Genomic DNA, 25121 nt, shown 5'->3' with positions numbered 1-25121 from the left:
GCTATCCCCAGTGTTGCCCACCAGGGGGCAGCTTTTATTATTAGAGATGTTTAATAGGCCTGTGCGGTTTCGTTCGTTAATTCGTTATTTCGTAATTAAATCGTTATTTTTACCATATCCGAAGCGATTTCAAAACACATTTTCAAACCCGGAAGGGTTTAAAAATATCGAAACAGCAGCCCCATTTTTTTTACGAGCTTCAGCTCGTGTCGTTAATGGGATGGAGGCTGCTGAGTGCTGCTGGTGCCTGGGAGCCAATCCGGCGCTCCCAAGCACCCCAGCAGTGCACCGCCCCTGCCTGTTGGGCGCCCGGCCCGCGCGCGCTCACCCTTACAACCGGCCTCCGCGCGCCATCCGGCTCCGGCTCCTGCGCCCTCCTCCTCCTCCTCCTCCTCCCAGCTGTGTTGCAGGAAGTGTCAGGAGGAGGAGGAGGAGGGCGCAGGAGCCGGAGCCGGATGGCGCGCGGAGGCCGGTTGTAAGGGTGAGCGCGCGCGCGCCATCCAAACGGCTCCGGCTCCTGTGCCCTCCTCCTCCTCCTCCTCCTCCTCCTGACACTTCCTGCAACACAGCTGGGAGGAGGAGGAGGAGGGCGCAGGAGCCGGAGCCGATTGGATGGCGCGCGCGCGCGCGCGCTCACCCTTACAACCGGCCTCCGCGCGCCATCCTCCTCCTCCTCCTCCTCCCAGCTGTGTTGCAGGAAGTGTCAGGAGGAGGAGGAGGAGGAGGAGGATGGCGCGCGGAGGCCGGTTGTAAGGGTGAGCGTGCGCGCGCCATCCAAACGGCTCCGGCTCCTGCGCCCTCCTCCTCCTCCTCCTCCTCCTGACACTTCCTGCAACACAGCTGGGAGGAGGAGGAGGAGGGCGCAGGAGCCGGAGCAGATTGGATGGCGCGCGCGCGCGCGCGCTCACCCTTACAACCGGCCTCCGCGCGCCATCCTCCTCCTCCTCCTCCTCCTCCCAGCTGTGTTGCAGGAAGTGTCAGGAGGAGGAGGAGGAGGAGGAGGAGGATGGCGCGCGGAGGCCGGTTGTAAGGGTGAGTGCGCGCGCGCCATCCAAACGGCTCCGGCTCCTGCGCCCTCCTCCTCCTCCTCCTCCTCCTGACACTTCCTGCAACACAGCTGGGAGGAGGAGGAGGAGGGCGCAGGAGCCGGAGCAGATTGGATGGCGCGCGCGCGCGCGCGCTCACCCTTACAACCAGCCTCCGCGCGCCATCCTCCTCCTCCTCCTCCTCCTCCTCCTCCTCCTCCTCCTCCTCCCAGCTGTGTTGCAGGAAGTGTCAGGAAGTGTTGCAGGAAGTGTCACACAACCGGCCTCCGCGCGCCATCCAATCGGCTCCGGCTCCTGTGTTGCAGGAAGTGTCACACAACTGGCCTCCGCGCGCCATCCAATCGGCTCCGGCTCCTGCGCCCTCCTCCTCCTCCTCCTCGCGCGCGCGCTCACCCTTACAACCGGCCTCTGCGCGCCATCCTCCTCCTCCTCCTCCTCCTCCTCCTCCCAGCTGTGTTGCAGGAAGTGTCAGGAGGAGGAGGAGGAGGAGGAGGAGGATGGCGCGCGGAGCCCGGTTGTAAGGGTGAGCGCGCGCGCGAGGAGGAGGAGGGCGCAGGAGCTGGAGCCGATTGGATGGCGCGCGGAGGCCGGTTGTGTGAGTTTTCAGGGCTGTATGTATGACCATGTTCCAGAAGCATTCTCTCCTGACATTTTGCCCACATCTTGGCAGGCATCCTCAGAGGTCTGTGTTGGAAACTAGGCAAATGGAGTTTAAAAAATGTTTTGTAAATATTTACGAAATTTCGTAAATAACAAAACATTTTTTTGTAAAGTTTTGTAAATATTTTAAATAACGAAACAAAAAAACACCCCAATTACAAATCGATTTTAGAAACAAATTTTTTCTTGATCAAACAGGCCTAAACTTCCAAGTCTCAAATGTTTTGTTTGTTTTATGTTGTTTTTTTAGTTATTCTTCTCACATAGGTTTACAAGGAATAATGTTATTTCATCCCATCCTCCCAATACATTCCAGTTTCTCATAATTCCATAAAATGTTTAACAGTCATTTTTTGAAAATATAGAAAAAATGGGGGAAATTTTAGAACTAAAGTTTGAATTTAAACCTGAGTATTTTTCACTGGAGATTACAGACTTTCAAATAGATAAAAATGGAGATAAGATTTTATTTTATCTTACCACAGCGGCTAGAATGTGTATAGCCGGATTCTGGAAAACAGAAGAAACAGCAAGAATAGAAAACTGGGTTGAAAAAGTAATGGATATTATGAATATGGACCTTTTGACCCCAAAACTTGCCCAAAACAGATCAAGAAGAAACAGAACGGATTGGAGCAAAGTTATTAAATTTCTAAAAAGAGAACAACTACAAATGATAATAAAAACAGAATAAAGAAACATCCCGGTTAAGACTAAAGATATATGCAAAGTGACATATATATTAGGAACATGTGTATTAAAAGAATTAATACCACGGGAAGCGATCTGGAAGTGACAAGGAAAAACATATAAGTGTATGTTCGTTATGATGCTGGAAATCTTCTCCCCTCCCCTCCACCCACCATTTCCCCCCTCTCCACCCCTGCCTTTTTTAATTTTTTCCCCTTTTCTTCTCCCCCCTCCCCACCCCTCATCTCTATACTCCCACTTTTCTCTTTATGATGTTCACACACTTTCGTTGTACAAAGATTACTGCAGATGCAGACTGCAGCCAGGAAATCAGGAGACGCTTACTTCTTGAGAGGAGAGCAATGTCCAATCTCAATAAAATAGTGAAGAGTAGAGACATCACACTGGCAACGAAGCTCCGCATAGTTAAAGCAATTGTATTCCCCATAGTCACCTATGGATGTGAGAGCTGGACCATAGGGAAGGCTGAGTGAAGGAAGATAGATGCTTTTGAACTGTGGTGTTGGAGGAAAGTTCTGAGAGTGCCTTGGACTGCCAGAAGATCCAACCAGTCCATACTTCAGGAAATAAAGCCCAACTGCTCACTGGAGGGAAGAATAGTATAGGGAAAGATGAAGTACTTTGGCCACATCATGAGAAGACAGGAAAGCTTAGAGAAGACAATTATGCTGGGGAAAATGGAAGGAAAAATGAGGAGGTGCCGACTAAGTGCAAGATGGATGGATGGTATCCTTGAAGTGACTGGCTTGACCTTGAAGGAGCTGGGGGTGGTGATGGCCGACAGGGAGCTCTGGCGTGGGCTGGTCCATGAGGTCACGAAGAGTTGGAAACGACTGAACGAATGAACAACAAAAAGGTATGTATAAGATATTTTAATTATTTGTGTATTTTAAAAGTGTTTGTTTAATGTCATTTATGTTATTCACTAATAAAAATCATTTTAAAAAATCATTTTCAGGTTTCCCAGTGGTATGGAGCACTCTAACAAAAAGCTCATTGTTGTTCTGTATGCTTTCAAGTCTTTTCTGACTTATGGTGACCCTATACCAAACCTATAAGGAGATTTTCTTAGTAAGATTGATTCCAAGGGGTTTACTCTTCTTTGAGTTTTTATGGCTCAGTGGTAATTTAAACTCTGCTCTCCAAAGTTGTAGCCCAATACTGAAGCATCACACTGGCTCTCAACTAAAAACAGGCCATGAAAAAAATGGTTAGCCTTTAAGATTTGCCAAGGTAAGCTATTTTCTTAAAAGAGATTGACATAGTTGTATATATGTATGTGCTTTCAAGTCACCTGTTGATTCATAGCAATCTCATGAATTTTATAAGGTTTTCTTAGGCAAGGAATATATATAGGTATTTTGCCATCTCCTTCCTCTGAAATATCATGTACAATATCTGGTAATTAATCGTAGTTTCCTAGCAGACCTAATCGTTAGCATCTGATCGCTTCTGGAGTGGGAGAATCAGCCGTCTACGAAGACATTGCCCAGGGGATGCACAGATGTCTTGCAATCCTGCGGGGAGGCTTCTCTCATGTTCCCTCATGTCTCTCTGTGCTGACGATCATGCCATCACCGTTCAAGCAGGGAGTTTTGAGATGGTGGTACAGAAGCTCTCCGAAGCTCTAGGTCCTCTTATTGCCTATTACAGGGATAACCAGCTGATTCCTAATCCATCTAAAATACAAACATGTGCTTTTCACCTTAAGAACAGACAAACAACTCGAGCTCTGAGGATTACCTGGGAAGGAATCCCACTGGAGCATTGCAGCACACGCAAATAGCTGGGAGTTGCCCTGGACTGTTCTCTGATCTACAAGAAGCACTGCCTTAACATCAAGGAAAAAGTGGGCTCTAGAAACAATATCATACGAAAGCTGACTGGCACAACCTGGGAATCACAACCAGATACAGTGAAGACATCTGCCCTTGCACTTTGCTACTCTGCTGCTAAGTGTGCATGCCCAGTGTGGAACACATCTCACCACGCTACAGCACCTCAGCAAGCGAGAGTCCAACAGTGGCAGGCTAAAACCCAGAACCTCAATCAATGGCTGGTACCAAATGAGAGACTCCCTCCTGGGCACTCAGAAAACTGGGCGGCTTGGAAGTTGCTGAACAGACTGTGCTCTGGCACCACAAGATGCAGAGACAGCCTTAAGACATGGGGCTACAAAGTGGAATTCACAATATGCAAGTGTGGAGAAGAGCAAACCACAGAGCACCTATTACAATGCAACCTGTGCCCTGCCACATGCACAATGGAGGACCTTCTTATAGCAACACCAGAGGCACTCCAAGTGGCCAGCTACTGGTCAAAGGACATTTAATAGAATGCCAAGTTTGCAAAGTCTGTTGGTTTTTTTTAATACGACTGTTTGGTTTGCTCCTGACATGATAGATAGATAAATAAATAAATAAGCAGACCTGATGTTTTCCCAAGATTAGATAGTACCTTTGAGATAATTGGCCCCTTGGTAATTTTATTATTAATATATATTAGTTACCCCTCTGGCGGGACTTTTATTATAAGAGTAAAATTATAGCCAACCACCTCTAGATGGCATTGTTTAGCAATTAATGCTTCTAGGTTCTATTTTTGTGTAGGTTTCTTCTATTCCTTCTTAGATTTAATTTCAAAATGTTCTCTAACAGCCCTGAGAATTAGAAAATAAATTTGATTTTCTGGAAATACATTTGATTATTGTTTTAACTTTACTCCTCTTGAGACAATATAATATGATCTCCTCAGCTCTAAGTTTAGAGCAGAGTGAGGTCCGAGCCGTGCATGGCTACCAAATGCTCTCCCATCCAAGCTCTTGTTATAATATGACTTGTGAGTGTATGTATATGCTCCCAATCTCCTCTATTGATGACATACTGAATTTCTACTGATATCAATGCACCATATTGCAATCTTTTGTAGATGCAGAAGATGTGCATTTTAATAAAAAAAATCTCCCTATACATGTGATCTTGTAATAAAAGAAACTAAAAATGACATGAAGGAAAATTAGAATGTATAAAATATACTGACTTATGTAAAGTGGAGCTCTAAAAGTTATTTTATTAATCTGCTTCAGGATAGATTTAATGTCTGAATAATATGACTGAATAAACTGGGTGACTTTAGACTGGTCACACTCTCTCAGCCTCAGAGGAATACAAAGTCCCCTTTGGATAAATATTAACAAGAAAACGCTGTGATAGAGTTGCCCTAACTCTGAAAAAACTAGATGACAACTATTCTGATTAATCACTAGTTATTCCTTTTTTGGAAAATGACATGATAAAAACCTTTTTGCAGCCCCAAAAGGCTTAGCCTATTTAATTTTGGCCTCTTACTACTGCCAAGTTGTGCAGGCTTGCTCTAGAGATCATAATCAACATGGTCAATGATTAGAGATCCTGAGTGAATATCACTGCTCCGTGGTCTGCGGCTTCACCAAGGTGGAACTAAGAACTTCTTCACATTTGCACGGACCACTTAAACCAGGTACTCTGAGCAAAACTGAAAGAAGAAACAAACACTAATTTCCTGTGGTAGCAGAGGTTGAGTATCATTGCTCCATAGACTTTTCTTCATCAGGATGCAACTAAGACCTACCTTACATGGCAGGGACCATTAAAACCAGGTCATCTGTGTGCAAAAGTGAAAGAAGAAGCAAAGTCTTTGTGCAGGTACAGCTGTACCAGGAGTTCCAATTTTGTTTGCTTTGCATTGAATGTTTGTTGTAGTCCTAAGTTTCAGGGACTCTGCAGATAGGTGGCTTCTTTTGGCTGCAATCATAGGGCAAGCCACCTGTCAATTATAGTTAGGTTCCCTGGTCCCGCCCTGTTTTTGGGTTTTTAGAGGGAATAGGAGCCTTTTTGGTTCAGTCCACACAGAGAAGCTTTCCATGCAGGACATAATACCAAGAGCTCCTGTAGAAAGCTTCGTCTTCTACTGCTTGGCCGGGGTTATACAGCCCACAGCTTGGCCGAGGATCATACAGCCTTACAGCTCCTTTGCTGAGGGACTTCAGCCAGCCATCACCGAAACCTGAACTCTTTTTCCCTGGAAGTCTACAAAGCTCTGCTTGGTAAGGGTCACTCGCGGAAGCCAGAAGCAGTTGGTACCGGGTGCAGGGGCTCCACACCAACAGAGGCAAAGACAGACTGCCCAGATTAGAAGTTAAGGATTTCCCTATTAGCTAAAATACAGTTTATAAAGATAGTGCCTGTTCCCTGTGGACAAGATTGAGAGAGAGCAAATAGACTGTTAAGAAAGCTTTAAAGTACCTGTTTGTTTTCATTAATAAAGAACATTGTTGAACCTTTAAGCAATCTAAAGACTCTGTTTTAAGGAAATCCAAGGGCCTTTAATCTGAGGCAGCCCCGGCGTCCCGTTGGGCACACAGATTTATGTCCTGTCTACAGTCTGATGCACAGGCCCAGCGTGCGACAGCACAGTCTTACTGCTCATTGGACAGCAGGCTTCAAACACACACACACACACATCTGAACATTAGGAAGAACTTCCTGACTGTGAGAGCCGTTCAGCAGTGGAACTCTCTGCCCCAGAGTGTGGTGGAGGCTCCTTCTTTGGAAGCTTTTAAGCAGAGGCTGGATGGCCATTTGTCAGGGGTGATTTGAATGCAATATTCCTGCTTCTTGGCAGGGGGGTTGGACTGGATGGCCCAAGAGGTCTCTTCCAACTCTTTGATTCTATGATTCTATGATTCTATATAGACATGACTAAAGGTCTCTTTTTTCACTATACTGTAGACACAATACTGATGATGCAGACTGAAGTGCAGGTTGTGGACATGCTTGTGGCCACCTTTCAGCAGCCCTCCCTTGATAGCATTAACCACAGCTAAAGATTGCATCTGCATGAACTTTACCATGTTTCAAGCCAAATAAGTGTTCTAGCTGGCAAACGAAAAGGGATCCAGGTAGCATCAGTCTCAGCAGGTTTTTCTACCCAACAAAGAATCCACCAGCATTCTAAGGCTTCTGAGTAGGCTAATCTTTCATTCGTGTTTCCTTTGTGGAATGCATTCCTTCCCTCCCTCTCTCTCTCTCACACACACTCACTGTTTCTACAAGATTTGTAAACACTTCTCTGGAGGCTTTTAAACAGAGGCTGGATGGCCATCTGTCGGGAAAGCTTTGAATGCGATTTTCCTGCTTCTTGGCAGGGGGTTGGACTGGATGGCCCATGAGGTCTCTTCCAACTCTATGATTCCATGATTCTCTATTTTCCCAAATAGATTGACACTTTCTGTTGTTTTTCGGTTACATATCCTCCAGCACTGCACAGATAAAAAGGACATGTGTGGGAAAACAACATAAAAATGTGATCAAGAGGACAAAGGAAAAACTCACAATACTAGAAAGGCTGTAGCAGTTGGTTTTTTTCTGAGCCTACTACGAAGGATGAGATTGTAACTCCTCCACCTTTCTTCTTCTAAGGGGCTTTCCAGCTACGGCTTTAGTCCAGGAGCATCTGCGTTTAAAAAATCTGGATGATCCTGAGGTCCTGTCCACACTCATCCCAGAAAATGCACACTTTCTGGGGTGGGTGTCCAGGTGTTCTTCTGGGACTGGCCCGGGAGGTCACCAGGACACTCTACCTCCTCCCCAAAAATCCTAAAAACCCCTTTAAAAATAAAAGTATTTACCGGGCCTCCATTGCAGAACTGCCGCAGCTCTCCTAATACGTAGAAATGACATACCAAGAGAAAGGGGGGGGGGGGCAGGAGCTATTTTGCTCTTCTGCCTCCCTTTCTCCTGGAGCATCATTTCTTCGTGTCAGGAGAGTTGTGGCAGCTCTGTATTAGAGGCCTGGTAAGTACTTTTATTTTTAAAAGTGATTTCTTTAGGAGTTTGGAGGAGCGGTTGGTATTCTCAGAGTTTTCTGGGCTAATTTAGCCCAGAAAACTGTGGGAATACTCCCTGGACTGCAGTATTCTGCAGTCCAGTTACCAAAAATAGTGAGTTTATCCTGTGCCTTCCAAGAAGATGTGGAACAAATCCACTATCAAATTAATTCCTCACAAACCAGGGTTTTCCTGGTTTGTGGTGAATTAATTCCAGGTTGCCTAGAACTTTGTCTGGATAGCCCCTTTTTATTGCGGAAGTTTCCACAATAAAGGGGCTATCAAGATTCGCCCTAAGTTAATTTATAGAGTTGTAAAATAATACAGTTGGAAACTCCCTCATGGACATCTAGTCCAGCTCTGTGCTCAATGCAGGATTTTCAGCTAAAGCAGTGGTTCTCAACCTGTGGGTCTCTGGATGTTTTGGCTGTCAATGTCCAGAAATCCTGACAGCCGGTAAACTGCCTGGGATTTCTGAGAGTTGTAGGCCAAAACACCTGGGAACCCACAGGTTGAGAACCACTGAGCTCAAGTATCTCTACCAGATGCTGTCCGGCCACTTTCTCAAGGTTCAGAAAAGGCCACCCCATCTGTGCATGTGTTCCATTGCTGAACCACTATTAATGTCAGGAAGTTCCTTCTAATAGAACTATATTTTTCTGTAACTTCAGACTATTAGACGTGGCCCAATCCTCTAGGGCAGCAGAGAACCTTGAATACCCTAGGAACCAGAACTCATCTGATCTTGAAAGCTAAGCAGAATCAATATTAGTAGTACTTGGATGGAATCTCTCCAATGAATACCAGGTGCTGTAGGCTATATATTTAGGTGGAAGGAATTGACAAAACTGCCTTGGAGTTTTCCCTGCCTAAGAAAACCCCATAAAATTGCCATACATCAACAGGTGACTTCATGGCACATAAAACACATGTAAGCTATTTTTTCACTTTGAACTGTACACAAAGAAAGTAAGCCAAGGATGAGGGGTCCCCTGGTAGTGGGAGGGGGAGAGAGAAACTGACATTTTAAAAGTAGCTGAAAAATGGGATTACAAAAATTCATTTGGGACTATCTTCTCCAGTGAAGAGAGTTGGAGGGTGTGTAGTTGTTTTGTTTTATGTAGTTTTGTTGATACTCACTAGCTAAATTCACTATGTGAAGTGCTATAAAAGTCCAAAACATTGCAAGAAGACATTGCAAAAGTTTACTGTAATAATCTTGTTTGTAAACTTTTGAATACTTTTATTTATAGCATTTTGCTCCTTTTATTTTGAAGTGTTTTGATTTTTTTGTACAGTTGCTCTTGAAAGGGGGAAAACATGAAATGCAAAACAGCAGATTACTTCAGTTTTGGTTTTTGACACAAAAAGCAGCAGGCAGACACTATACAACAGTGCCACTGTAGGAAGTTCTCTGGTGAACATATTTGATTTGTGGGTGGAATAGAATTTTTTCCACTCCCTTTGTTATATTCTTTGTACTTTTGCATTCTCTTAATCTAACTGAGGAAAGTTCCTAAAAGACAAGAGATAACCATTTGATGACAACAGAATCTCTTTCATTTCCACGAAGACCATGAAGTGAAGACATCTGCAGGCCATGAACACAGGCAGTTTGGCACTGGATTTTTTCGTTTTGATGCTGGTAGTGAACAAACCATGTCTGTATGGTAAGATGTTTTGATTGTGAATTATTTATCAGAAATATTGTGATATATGCACAATGGTGCATAGTACAGAAGACATAGTTGTAAGACCAAGTTATTGCTCGGGCAAAAAAAGTAATACGTGAGTGAGAGCTTAGTTTAAGACACATCAGCCTTGGAGTATGCAGTTTTGGGGCTCAGACTTGTAAAAAGACTCATGATTTTAAAAAGGCCACTCTGCAGAGGCTGAGTGCTCTTTCTTCACTGAATGACCACACTAACCCTTAGTGGTTTGAGGGCTTAAATTGAAAAAGAAGAGCAACTGCCAAACGGCTCCACCTCTCCACATCCAGACATGTTGTCACTGAGTTATTGTTCAAATTACAAATAATTGTCAGACATTTTGACTTTATGTATTATATGTTTATATGTGCACTCCCACATGTGGTAGTTGCCCTTATATGTTTTCAAGTAAACTCTGACTTATAGTGACTCTATTGTAGGGTTTTCTTGACAAGATTTATTCAGAGGAGGCTTGCCATTCCGCTACTCTCAGACAGAAATAAAGTGACTTATCTAGCAGTTTTTGTGACTGAGCAGGGAATTGAAACCTGGTCACTCAAAGTCCTAATCAAACACCTAAACCACTGCATCATTCTGGCTCTTGTAGGCATGACTACTTGGAAGCAAGTCCAGCAAGTCCTCAAAGAAAGGGTGCGTCTAAATCTCTCTGCAGTGGCATGGGCCGAGCTTTCAGGCAAAAAACGCCTCAAACATAATTTCTGGTTATCATTAAAAAACACATATCACTATTGGCCATCAAGCAATGGCCAATTTTCTCATCTGTTTGCTTTGTCTGTATGTTTGGTTTGAGGGGTTAGTGTCAGTATGCTACAGATAATTGTGATAACAACAATGATTGCTGTTCTCCTTTCCTTTATATCATCACCATTTCTATTATTAGGTTTATGGTTTGAAATCTGGTTGTATGCTGACTAGTGAGAGTTTTGTTTTTTAAAAAGTCTTGTAGTTTAAAAAAAATACATAAAGGCAGTTCATCAGCATGAGACCTCAGCATTCATGAATAATAATAATAATGGATCTGCACACATTATTCGCCGATACATCCCATAGTCCTAGACACTTGGGAGGTGTCCGACGTGTGATCCAATACCACAACCAGCAGAGTGATCTTGTTTGCTATGTACTAATCTTATTGTGTTTCAAATAATAATAACAATAACAATAACAACAACTTTATTTTTGTACTCCACCTCTATCTCCCCGAAGGGACTGGGGGCGACTTACATACGGCACAATGTGCCTGGAACAATGGGAAAAATAAACACACAATACAATAAAAAAATAAAACCACAAGCATATAAAACAATTACTTAAACTCAAAACAGGACCCAGTAACCTATGGTGAGAACTGTCGTAAAACATGGCTGACCATAACCAGGAACAGGAGAGTGTGATAGTGCCATCTGAGTTAAGGACTGGCGATCTTTATAGGCAAACAAATGCCACAGATTCCCAGATAGAAGATGCATTGTGCAGTGTTCTGCTTGTCTAATTGGTCTAATTGAAACTGGAAAGAAGGAACCAAAGATCCTTCTTTCATAGTCAGTATAGGTGAGAGAAAGATTGAGAGAGAGGAATTTGTATGCTGCCTTTTCCCAGATCCAAAGTGCCTCCCCAGAGACAATCAATTAAAAGCAATTAAATTCACTCTATAAAACAATATAAAACCATTTCAAAACAAACAAGTATTTAAAAATATAAGACATCCAAATAAAACCCAGAAATGTGCATTCATATAAAAGGCCTGCATAAAAGTCTTTGCCTGACAGTGAAAGGGAAGCAGAGAGTCGGGCAAGCAAATCTCCTGCAGAAGGATCTTCCAGAGGGTAGAAACAGTCACTCAGAAGGTTCTCTCTTGTGCCCTCACTCACCAAGAATTTCTGGGAATTGAAGTCTAAAATACATGGAGGAGTCTGATACATAGATCTTTATGGGTCATGGCCACCACAAGACATTTTTCCCAGAGATGAACCAGTAGCCAGTGAAGCTGTTTAAAGAAGGAAGTTGTATGCTCTCTCTAACTGACCCAGGTCAGCATTCCAGCCACAACATTTGGACCTGCTGAAGTTTCCAAAGGCAGCCCAACATACAGTGCATTATAGTATCCAGACAGGATATAATCAAGGCATGTGTGTCACCATCTCCAGATTTAACACCTTAGGAAGGGGCACAACTGGCAAACTAGTTATATTTGTGCAAACACACTCCTGGCCACTGCTGACACATGAACATCCAGGGATGGGTCTAAGAGATCACCCAAGTGATGAGTCTGAGATGTCAGACTCAGCACAGGCAGAGTTCATACTCTCTAATCTGCTTTTTATCTGACCAGCAGTTCTTCTGCCTTGTCTGGAATAAATTTCAATTTGTTAGCTCTCATCTAATCAATTACTGACAGCAGACAATGCTGTAGTACTAAGAAGGTTTTCTTGGCACCAGATGGGAAAGAGAGGAATAATTGAGTCTGTTCAGCATATTGATGACATCAAACTCCAAAATTCAGGATGACCTCTCTCAGGAATGTTTGTGTGGAAGTTAAACAGCATGAGAGACAAAAGAGAATACTGTATGAACCCACAATCCAGTGGCCAGAACAATGAACAGGAGAACAGGAGCCCCACAGCACCACCTTTTGAGTTTGCCCCCCCCCCCCCGAGACTGGTACTAAGACTGGTACGAGACTAAGAGTATCCTGAAGTCCCATTCCAGAGAGGTGGCTCAGAAGGATGCCATGATCAATATAACTGAAAACTGCTGAAAGATCCAGCAGAACTGCTAATGACACATTTCCCCTATCCAGTTCCCTGTCAACTAGCAAAGCCACCCGAGTCGTCTGTGTTCCATAACCAGGCGTGAAACCAGATTAGAAAAAATCTAGGTAAAACAGAAACTTGGAAGGTCACATCATGCTCCAGATATTACCAGTTACCTGAGACAACATCTTTGTTGTTGTTGCTAAGAGCCCTTTTGTCCACCATATCATAGGGTTTTCTTGAGATTTGAACACTTGGCTCCTGGAGTTACAATCCAACATGCAAATGGCCTTGTGAGGGGTAACATTTCATTTTATCAGACAACATACAGTCAATATTTTAATCAAGATAACAGTTCAGGACCCAAATTCTCCTGAATCAGGTGAGACATGTATTTATACACATGTGCATTTTTTAAAGATGTTATCTGAAATGCAGCATTCAGGCCCCATCCACACAGCTGTATAAAATCCACATTTAACTGGATTATATGGCAATGTAGACTCAGATAACCCAGTTCAAAACAGATATTGTGGATTATCTACCTTGGTATTCTGGGTTATATGGCTGTGTGGAAGGGCCCTCAGTGAAAGAAAGAAAACCACCTAATGTATCATAGAAAATAAGAGTTCTCATTACACATTCAGAGATGTACCTCATTTTGGAAATGCCTCAGCCCCACAATTTCTGGTGTAGTGTTAGTGCAACTTTCTGCCTGGCACCATTTAGATATATTGAACTACAATTACTGGTTGTCGTGGAGGGGATTGTAGTTCAATTCCCCAAGAGATTTAATGTCTTTTCCAATTTCATAGTGAATGATAGGTAGGCTGGTAGGCTGCTCTTGTGGGTTCTGGTTAATTTCCCTCTTCCTTTACAATGTTTAATTGCCCTATGTCAAAGGTTGATTCTTCTCAACAAGAAACAGAAAGAAACTAGATATAAGAAAAGTGGACAGAAAGGTAATGTCTGCCCACCACATGCAAAAAGGATACAGCAGGCTTTTTCATAACTGTTTCCCTGTTCCCTGTTTCACTTCCTTTCTAGCACCTGCTTCAACAGTGCAAACACCCACACAGACAAAACTTTAAAGGTGTTAATAAGTTTTACTGCTGAAAAATGGTAATTAGGTTATAACTACAAAGGAGCATGGGATCGTGGTTTGGACAATAGAGTATGGCTGGATCTACACTGCCATATAATGTAGTTTGGAACCTCATTATATGTCAGTGAGACCCATATAATGCAATATAACTGCACTGAACTACATTGTATGGGTCTACACTGACTACTTAAGGTTGTTCCAAATTGCATTACATGGAAGTATAGATCCAGCCAACAACTCTTGAGGCCAGAAAACCGCAGAAAACCTCATGATAGTTTTAAGCTATGGCCTTAGGGTCTCCATAACTTGGAAATGAGCTGCGGTGGCGCAATGGGTTAAACCCTTGTGCTGGCTGAACTGCTGATCTGAAGGCTGGATTGCTAACCTGAAGGCTGCTGGTTCGAATCCATGAGAAGAGATGAGCTCCTATCTGTCAGCTCTAGTTTGTGGGGACATGAGAGAAGCCTCCCAGCAACACATCCAGACGTCCCCTGGGCAACGTCTCTGTAAATTCTCTCACACTAGAAGCAACTTGCAGTTATTCTCAAGTCGCTTCTGACACCGAAAAAAACCTTAAAAGTTTACACATATGAATGATTTATTTTAATGTTGATTTTAATTGCTTATAGCATTTATATTTTAAACAGTCCCTTTTGTCATATGATTTATTTTGAAATGAGCTATTTTGAGTTCAACTGTGGTAGAAGAAATATAGTAAAATAAATAAATATCTTCTAGAATACTCATATTTTGGCAATACTTTTAAGATTACTACTCTTAATGGTTCTATTATGTCAAGGTCCCAGCAGCTGGTGATAGTCTCTACCTCTATTTCCAGATACTTGGACTATGTTTTCTGAGTAAGGAAATAGTAGTCAGTCACACATTGATCCTGGGCTCCATTGCACATGAGAGCCCTTCCCTCCTTCCTGTTCCAGCTGTCATTGCTTCATTCTCTAATGGGAACAGAAAGCAGCCAGGAACTGCTGAACTTACTTCCCAGCCCACCACCCCCTTTTCCTTGTGCATCTTATCTTATTGAGACTGCAAGTGGAAAATAGTTTAATCAATTGAAAGCCATTCTGGGAAACTTTGTAGTTGAAGGGAAATGTATAAATGTGATAGATTCATTCTTTTGTGAAAGCTTTGTGTAAAAAAAAAAATCAAGTTTATTTTAAAAATGTAATTTTTTTTTGTGTGGATTGTTCAGTGTGTGTAACCCAATTATCCAGTAATACAATGCGCAGTTTGGCCAGTTCAAAAATACATAACACAAATATGAAGAATGGAAAAAACAGAAATTTACTCTTAAGTATTCAGAGCAGTGAATTAAAAAAAATACAATCAGCAGTATAGTTATAATTCCTTTTGTGTATTACACTCACACATATTCCGTAGAAATAAATCTTCCAATGTTCCTTGGATGTAGAAAATATTGGTCAGCATGAAATGAAATTACTGCCAGTCAGAAACTGAGCAACAAGGCTTCCAGAAGCAAACACAAAGTAATAAGCCCAACTCATGGGACAAATTCTCCCCAGTTATATTCCTCTGGGAGTTGCCCAAACTAATCAACCCTGATTACCTTGCTTGTGGATACATTTAACCCGGGCATGTTTTTCTCTTAACACACATACCTGCACACCCAGTAGTGATGATCCTGCTGCAACTTAATGAATTAACAAAATTCACTATTTTTCTTAACCTATCACACCAGTGGTATATATGGTGTAGACACCAATTACAATAGCCCACATAGGCACATACTCAAAAAAGACTCCAAAATATAGTATAGAAAATTGTATTGATCTTTGTCAACCAACAGTTTTAGAATTTTTTATCTCCACCATGAGCTGCCTTTCATAATAAGTCTTAATTGTGTATTCAAGGCCAGGTTATCTCAAAATGTTTTACATTGCAACATACTTAGTTCACAACTGCATATTGTACCCAGATAATACCAACTTCATATCCTGCTACTGTGAGAATTTCAGCAAAACTCAGAAAGAACATGGGAAAGAGATTATCTAGTCACATCACCATCCCTCCTGGTCATATTGTCCATCACTGAGGCCTTGCCAGGTCTGGCTCCACTTAAGCATTTGTTCCCCAATCCTTGACATATACATGATTCCAGTTTTTGTAATTGTAGTTGCCTTCAGTTAGCACCCCACCATTTGTGTTCCACTGACTGTAGTAGTTTATAGAAGAAGGTACATGGGACTTTATCGCATGAAACTCTTTATCCAAGGCACACAACAACAGTAACATATTAGCTAACCATCCCATTCCAGTCATTTAAATGCATATTGCAAAAACATGGTGGATTAATGAATGAAAAACTAATAGTAAAGCTATAAATGATATTGCATGCACTGCATGCATACTGAAAATTTGAGATGTGCAATATATATATTTTTTGTCCACCTTCTTCTTTTAGGGAATGAGGTCAATAACTGCTCCACTGATGTTACTGTCAAGAGAGAAACCAAGATATCCATCAAATCTGGTGATTCAGTTACAATAGAGTGCCCTGTGAAATACTGCCAAAAACAGCCTAAAATGAATTGGTACAAGTATAATGCAAGGCTCCAGGACTTCTCCATTTTGCATACTGGACAAAATCACAACGAGTCATGGATAAGTGAGAACATTTTTGTTTTGAAATTTCCATCTATCAATATAAGTGACAGCGGACTATATCGCTGTGAAGCAATTTTGGATATGAATACCATTGCGGGCCATGCAATAGAAGTTACTGTCCAAGGTAGGCATCATAAGTAATAATCTATACATTTTCTCTTTTCCCTCTAGAATCATAGAATCATAGAATCAAAGAGTTGGAAGAGACCTCATGGGCCATCCAGTCCAACCCCCTGCCAAGAAGCAGGAATATTGCATTCAAATCAATATTACACTCCCCCTGAAGTCACAGGTCCGTAGCTTGGGAGTCCTCCTGGATTCATCGCTCACACTTGAGGCTCAGGCTTCGGCGGGAGGGCTTTTGCACAACTGAGACTTGTGCGCCAGCTATGTCCGTACCTCGCTAAGGCTGATCTGGCCGGGGTGGTCCAGGCCTTAGTCACCTCTAGACTGGATTACTGCAATGCGCTCTACGTGGGGCTGCCCTTGAAAACGGCTCGGAAATTCCAATTGGTCCAACGGGCAGCAGCCAGGATGTCAACTGGGGCCCATTACAGAGAGAGGTCAACCCTCCTGTTTAAGGAGCTCCACTGGCTGCCGTTTATTTTCCGAGCCCAATTTAAGGTGCAGGTGCTTACCTACAAAGCCCTGAACGGTTTGGGACCACCCTACCTGCGTGACCGCATCGCTGTCTACGAACCCACATGCTCACTCCGGTCATCTGGAGAGGCCCTGCTCGTGATCCCGCCCGCGTCACAAGCGCGCTTGGTGGGGACGCGAGACAGGGCCTTCTCCGTGGTGGCCCCCCGCCTCTGGAACGCCCTCCCGAAAGATCTCAGACAAGCCCCTACACTGGCAGTCTTCAGAAAGAATTTGAAAACCTGGCTGTTCCAATGTGCCTTTTCAGATTAGGAATCTCCCACTACCAAATCCCAGAAGCACTTTAGTACCAAATCACCGCACACTGCACACCGCACTTATATCATAATCCCACACCCCTCCGATACATCAGCACTTTTAACCTTGTACCCCTACTCTGGCCAACTCAGTTTTTAATAATGTCTTGTCGTATTGCTATTGTTATTGTTTTTCTGCTTAACTGTTTTTATTTGCTAGATATTGTATTGTTGTATTGTGTTGGGCTTCGGCCTATTGTGAGCCGCATTGAATCCTTCGGGAGATGCTAGCGGGGTACAAATAAAGTAATAATAATAATAATAATAATAATAATAATAATAAATCACCCCTGACAGATGGCCATCCAGCCTCTGCTTAAAAGCTTCCAGGAAGGAGCCTCCACCACACTCCGGGGCAGAGAGTTCCACTGCCGAATGGCTCTCACAGTCAGGAAGTTCTTCCTAATGTTCAGATGGAATCTCCTCTCTTGTAGTTTGAAGCCATTGTTCCGTGTTCTAGTTTGCAAGGAAGCAGAAAACAAGCTTGCTCCCTCCTCTCTGTGGCTTCCTCTCACAAATTTATACATGGCTATCATATCTCCTCTCAGCCTTCTCTACCATCACAGGTGTGCATGGGAAAGAACACATTCTCTGTGGCTGTTCCCAATTTAAGTAAATATAAAAATAGTAAATTCCAATAGCCAGAGAGACAATCAAATTTTCTCTGGAAGAAAACTCCCAATTTAAGGAATGTTCTTCCAGAGAAAATTTGATTGTCTCTCTGGCTATTGGAATTTACTATTTTTATAGGAACTGTTTATTTTATCTTAATTTAAAGTTTGGGTGAAATAGGTTTTCAGTATTCTTTGTTCTTAGCTTAATGTGGATTACCTTTGGTCCTGATACAGGAGAAAGATGGGGTGTAAAAAAAATAAGAACCAGTGCCTTTTTATGCTAGCAATGTTTGCAACATGTTTAAGGAAGCTGATTGAGGAGAAGTGGAACCTATGGTTATAAAAGTGGGTAGAAATAACACAAAAGGAGCAGATAATATTTGTTGTTCATTCGTTCAGTCATTTCCAACTCTTCATGACCTCATGGACCAGTCCACGCCAGAGCTCCCTGTCGGCCGTCACCACCCCCAGCTCCTTCAAGGTCAATCCAGTCACTTCAAGGATGCCATCCATCCATCTTGCCCTTGGTCAGCCCCTCTTCCTTTTTCCTTCCATTTTCCCCAGCATAATTGTCTTCTCTAAGCTTTCCTGTCTTCTCATGATGTGGCCAAAGTACTTCATCTTGGCCTCTACTATCCTTCTCTCCAATGAGCAATCGGGCTTTATTTCCTGAAGTATGGACTGGCTGGATCTTCTCGCAGTCCAAGGTACTCTCAGAACTTTCCTCCAACATCACAGTTCAAAAGCATCTATCTTCATTTGCTCAGCCTTCCCTATCATCCAGCTCTCACAGCCGTAGGTGACTATGGGGAATATCATTGCTTTAACAATGCGGATCTTCGTTGCCAGTGTGATGTCTCTACTCTTCAATATTTTATTGAGATTGGTCATTGCTCTCTTCCCAAGAAGTAAGCATCTTCTGATTTCCTGGCTGCAGATAATATATTGGCAATTTAATCATTTTTCTAATGCATGCAACTCATTGTTTGTTTGTTTTTATTGTTTCACCTGCAAAAACCATGGCAAGAATCCTGTATAAGCACTGTAATGACAATGCTACTCAATGAATTCTAGCTTGACAGCCCTTTCCTATCCCAGTGCTTACTAATCAGCAGTTGCTGCTGTCAATGGAGATCTGTTCCCCTGTCACTCAATAAAGAGCAGGCTGCCATTTCCACACTCTTCCATGAGTGACCCTTGTTGTGATGGGAAAAACCAGGATCCCTGTTGTAAATCCACTTTGTGCTGGAGCTTGTTTATGTGAGGGAGGTGGCAGGAACCAGGGGAACAGTCCCCTATCAATCACAGCAGATGTTGCCCGGTAAGTACAGATGGGAGAACTTTCAGCTGTCACTTCAAAACCCCAAAATTATTGGTACATATAGATCACGAATACATAACAGTTACAGGTGTTCATAAGTACCATATAAGATTCCCATCCATGTTATCATCATCCAAAGCCATACAATCAAGTTTTGATCTGGAGTTTAAACAAATTACTTATTTTGTTTTAATAAAAACCTGTTATCCTTTGACATTTCTATTTATTTTTTTTCTCTTTTGATGCCATGGTACGAAGTGTTTTGAAGTCACAATGAGTGGGAATTGGTGGGAATAGATGAGAATCGTTTGCAGAATCCTAGCTTTTGCTGAAGTGTTTGCCTGTTGTCAGTGACTGCCCAGGGCTTTCCTTTCAAAGGAATGCTAAATCCATTATAAGTTTTCATCTGAATTATATGAAGTGGGAAAAGGGTTCGACCCCTTAGATGTCACCCTTAAAGTATAGATTAAAATCCAGATCAGGTTCACTGTTCTACTGCCATGAAAATCACCTGCTATCAGAGGGGGAAGAGTAGCTTATACTTGAATTAAAGGGTCACATAGGTTAGAATTTACATTTGAGATTGGCCTCCATCTGTTTTCTCTCTCTTCGTATGAACAGACATCTTTGTAAGAAGACACTGTTCTTCATTAGGAGAGCATTCTTTATAGTAAAATATCTTGTTTTCAGATCATCACATCAGGGGAGTGGCAATGGAAGGGGTCTCTTTCCTCATGCAGTCAGACTGAACATGTCCTAAACATCTAGATAGGACTGATTTTTGAGTTCTTTCTCTGTTATCTGCAGAACTTATGTGGATCCAGTAAAGGAATGTCATGGCTCACCTTCTCAGTCCAAGCTTCATGATGTTAGAGGGACCCAAACACATATTTCATTGTCTTTGCCAAGAAATGAAAGTAGTTCTGGGGACCGAACTGGTGAACATCACTGAAATCTAAAAAGCAGCTTGGGAATAAAAATAATTAGAGCCTGGGGAGAAGTGTTGAACTTCTCTTCTGTTTACCTTCTGAGGTTCTTTTCACTCTTAACAAAACACCGGTAGATCTCACCACAAAATCTCCTGAATATCCTGTTTCTTGATACTTGCTACAGCTTTTTGAATTGCACCAAGAATATTTGTTTAAGACTCCTCAATAAAACTATCTTACATCTAGGTTGAGCAGCTCATCTTAATTTGAAATGCATCATTGTTCTATGAAATTTCAGTAGTCATTTGAATGTACTTTACTGGCTGTGTAGATAATCACATCACTGGATTTGAAGGTGCTGAAAATACTACAGAAAGTCATGCAGCATTTGAAAATAAGAAGACATCGATTGTTTATATCCTGTCATCCCTGGGAGCATTGGGCCTCCTCTTTGTTTGCTGCTTTGGCCTGCTTCATTCTAAATGGAGGCAACAAGGTAAACTCTTCAAATATCAGTCTTCTGTTTCCTTTTCTGTCCCTTGGAAAAGAAATTATTTGTCTGATCTCTGTCTTTGAGATGATGTTAGATAACTGTACTTATGATTGTTGAAAAGTTATTTGTATAGTTTTGATAAAATGTATTTATTTCAGATATATCTTGCCTGTATTCATCATTTAATTAGGACAATTTGACCTCCCAGTAACATTTACTGGGCTCTTTCCTCTATCCTTGTTTTATGAGTCAGAGATTTCCCAGAGTCTGGTTCATTCTTGTACAACTATCTTTGGAAAGTTGTTCCAGTAACATACTGTTTTTCTTGCCTTTTTCAGTGAAAAACAAGACAATTTCATCAACCTTAGAAATGGAAATGAATGAGGTAGGTTTGTTTTTTGAATCATTTATTATTTTATTTTGGTTATGGTCATTCTTTCAGCTCCCAGTGCTTAGGCATGAATGCAGTTATTTACATAGCCAAAATGCACAAACCACACACAGGGAAGTATGTGAAAATCACACCATTTCAGTTTCATAGAGTTTCTCCAAATCTCATCTGCTGTATCTTCCCATCCTGGTTCCATACTGGATTGTGAAACTTTGTAACTCATTCCAAACACTGAAATCTGTGCTATCTGTGTACAATTTTTCTTAGTATGAGGATTTATTTCTATAATTTCCCTAATTTGTGTATGTAATAATATATCTAACTGGAATACCATAGACAGGAACAGTCGATCTATGTGACAACATCATGCTGCAGGTTATACAATATGATGCCTGTATCCATAAGGGATGCATTCCTCAACCTCACTTAAATATTCAGAACAAAAAATAGTGAACTCTTATTGAAATGTTTGACTTCTGCCCCAACAATGCCATAGAGTCCCACTGAAAGACTAGAAAATGCATCATATTTTGCCAGAGGTAAATAAATGAAACCATGAGTACTGGACCCACGGATACAGGTATAGCATTAAATTTTATTTTCAAGTTTTAAAATGTTCATAGAGTTACCCCCCCCCCCCCAATTTCCCAAAAATATAGAGTTCAAAAGCATTCCACACAAGAGCCTTGCAGTTTAAAAGGAAGTATCTCACTTTAAAATCTGGTGGAGGGAAGGGGAAATCTTATTTGTTTTACTATTATTTATTCTTTTGGATTCTTCATACAACACCATAATTTGCATCGTACCTCACTGAACTACATTGATAGAATATTTCTTTTCAGTTGCTTATAGTAAAGAGCAACAGGACAAACAGAATAGAAATGGAAAGCAACACAAAGACGGGAAAGAAAAAGATAAGGAAGCAAAATGTGGGCAATTACTGTGATACCAATATAAAGCTTCAGTTGAGTTCTGATGATATAAAGGATAAAATACTCTGATTGTTGTCCTGTTGGTACACTGCACTAGAGGAACAGTCCATTACATGTAAGCTTGCATTTTTGTCTTGGTTGTACAACATCTATAAATGACCGAAGGAAGGTTTAATGTCATAATTACTGGGAGAAGACACCTCTAGCCTTGAGCAGCCTATTTCTCTAGTTTCTAGGTTGGTCTTTAGAGCTTAAGACAATCTGAGAAGCCGGTTTGGAAAATTACTTGTAAAATTGTCTACCACTGAAAATGCCATGCCTTTGATGCCCATAATTTACTGCCCAGGTTCAGTAGCAACTTGAACCTGGAATTCTCAATAGCATTCTCAATAGAGAATTCTCAATAGAGAATTTACATTGTATTGGGGTAGTAATCATATTTCCCTCCAGGTGTTGTTGGACTGCAGTTCTCAGCATTCCTCACCACTGGCTATGTTGGAGAGGACTGCTGGTGCTTATAGTCCAACAATGTCTAGAAGGCTATAGGACTCACTTGCCTACAACTGTATCTTACTGTCAACAATAGATAAACTCTCTCTCCTTCCCTCTTATTATCTCTCTTTATCCCAGGTCAGTGACTATAAGAATATCAAACCCTGCAGTGATACTACTAGTCATGTTTCCAATGAGGCATCTTTTCCTCGCTTGCAACTGTTTCCAGATGGCAGTGCTATCCACATCAATCTTAACAACAGCAAGAAGTCTAAAAGGGTAGGGGCAAAAGCTACATGTGATAAATCTGTCACCAATCAGCTCTTGCCTACCAATCAAGATGCCCTTGTTTATGCAACGCTGGACCATAGAGAACATTTCCAGGGAAGCAATCACTTTGTAGAATCTGAATTCACGGAATATGCTGCCATTATGTTGAAAGCATAAATGTAGATGATTCCTCACTGGTTCCGATGATATCATGTCTTCTTTGTGACTCAACCAGGTTTCTCACAAGCAACACCCTGATAATTGATTAGTATATGCTTTAATAATTATCAAGCCATCTGTTTCCATTAGCATTTACTTTTGTTGTAATCATTGATCAGGAAAATGAGTCTCATGCTCGTTGACCAGTCTGTTCTAATTTCATAAATTTCTGTACAGGCTCTTATTACCACAAATAATGTTCTAATCAAAACACAATATGTTGGATTGCATAGTAGTCTTTTACCTAAATCCCTTTTGCAGTTTCAGTTCACAAAATCATGAGAGAATCTCAGTGTACAGAATGAATGTATATATTTTCTATTTGCTGAAAATAAAATTAAGATATCTTTGTTTTTTTCACAGTAAATGAATCGCTAACTGGTGTTATCCCTTGGCAATCAAACTAGAGATGACAAAAGATTATAAAATGGTAGATAAAATTATTATAGTCCCAAATCAGAGATAAGGAATATATATGGAAATGCATGCATATTTGTGGGATATATAGCTACTATACTACTCATGATAATGGCACGTGTTAATATGGCCTTCAGCATAATCTATATGTGGATGTTAACATAGAGATGTTGACATGCCTTTGAATCTCAGCTAACTATTTTTGACCAACTGAAGCTTTCCAGATTATGAGTTCGGTGGAATGCACAGCACTAAGCCCCTTCCACTGTTACAATCTTGTTAAATTTACAGAAGAACACGTAAACCCAGATGGGCCCTTTCAGAACAAATCCTTCCATTCTAAATTATGGGAAAATATGCATCAATATTTAACTATAATAGAAATATTTTTTTCGAGTATAAAAAACACAGATGAGAAGAATCCTGTAGTATTGCATTACTATTTCATTCCATTAAGTTTTGCTAAACAATTTACTTGCCTATATTGATTCAGTGTCCATTATTTATTCTCCTTTCTAACTCTTATTGTCTTTAATGCTTTTATTAGTTTGATCAAAAATAGATCCAATGACTCTGAAGGAGCTGGGGGTGGTGACTGCCCACAGGGAGCTATGGTGTTGGCTGGTCCATGAGGTCACAAAGAGTCGGAAGAGACTAAATGAATAAACAACAACAAAGATCCAGTGAATCAATGAGACCTTCCTATGTGTTGGCTCACCATTCAACAATTGATTCAATATGTTTACTCTACTAAGTGTGTCTACCCTCTTCACACAGTGTTTTTTGCTCTGTTTTGCCGCTTTCGTGTGTGGCTTGGATGGGGCCTGCTGTGCACCATCACACGATACACAGCAGGCCCCGCCCACATTCTTCCCAAAGTGGAAAGGAATGCTGAGCTTCCTCCTCCACTATAGGGAGGAAAATGTTATTTAAGTAGCTCAGAGGAAGCAACCTGCACTTTCCTCCCCTTTTTGCCATGTGATGGCAGAAAGGGTGGTGGGGCAACACAGGTTGCTACCCTTTCTGCCATCTGATATAGGGAGGGAAAGGGTGCCAGTTCACCCTGTCCCATCCCCAATGTGTAATGAGGGGATGAGGGAGGGTGCATGGTCATGAGTTGCCCCGTGTGTTTTCCCTTTAGCAGCACAACGATACGGCCCAAAAGTGAAGAGGTCGTCTGGCTAACCATCTGTGCCCATTGTGTCACCAAGTGGAAAAAGATACCCACCTATTTTTATTCATTGACAGAAGTGTAGTTTTCCTCTGGAATCAATGTGTGGATAGCATCATATGTAACTTTAAATGGCCATGAAACCATCCCACAAACTATCTCTGTGGCGATGAATGGTGTGTCTTCCTCTCCTTGACATGAAAGGGGAATTCTTTCCCTCCCACTTCCATTTCTTGTGCTACAGGATCGCTCTCAAATAGTTTTGAAAACCTAAATGTTTCCACATCTTCATTTACATAATTAAACCCTTTGGTGTTTTCTATAAATATGTGCAGTAGGACTTCTATAGAACAATGTGGGTCTGCGTAATTATCAGTGTTTCATAATAGGTGAAAGTATAGT

General features: G+C 41.7%; 1 protein-coding gene across 1 annotated transcript; it reads left to right on the top strand.

Annotated features, from left to right (window-relative positions):
* Positions 1-9678: 9678 nt before the first annotated feature.
* BTLA (B and T lymphocyte associated) lies at positions 9679-23480 on the top strand. The gene is made up of 5 exons (XM_060770625.2): positions 9679-9953; positions 16312-16638; positions 20666-20830; positions 21166-21212; positions 22781-23480. The coding sequence occupies exons 1-5, from the start codon at positions 9884-9886 to the stop codon at positions 23087-23089; spliced, it is 918 nt and encodes a 305-aa protein (XP_060626608.2). The 5' UTR covers positions 9679-9883; the 3' UTR covers positions 23090-23480.
* Positions 23481-25121: the final 1641 nt, after the last annotated feature.

This window comes from Anolis sagrei, chromosome 3 (genome assembly GCF_037176765.1).
Source record: "Anolis sagrei isolate rAnoSag1 chromosome 3, rAnoSag1.mat, whole genome shotgun sequence".
NCBI classification, from domain to species: domain Eukaryota; kingdom Metazoa; phylum Chordata; class Lepidosauria; order Squamata; family Dactyloidae; genus Anolis; species Anolis sagrei.
This window is presented reverse-complemented; position numbering and strand designations above follow the sequence as displayed.

Bases quoted from the DNA above. Each gene is read 5' to 3' on its own strand.
- BTLA (XM_060770625.2), top strand. From the start codon at position 9,884: ATGAACACAGGCAGTTTGGCACTGGATTTTTTCGTTTTGATGCTGGTA. The intron at 9,954-16,311 runs GTAAGATGTTTT...TTCTTCTTTTAG, and splicing joins GAACAAACCATGTCTGTATG to GGAATGAGGTCAATAACTGC. The intron at 16,639-20,665 runs GTAGGCATCATA...CTGGCTGTGTAG, and splicing joins AATAGAAGTTACTGTCCAAG to ATAATCACATCACTGGATTT.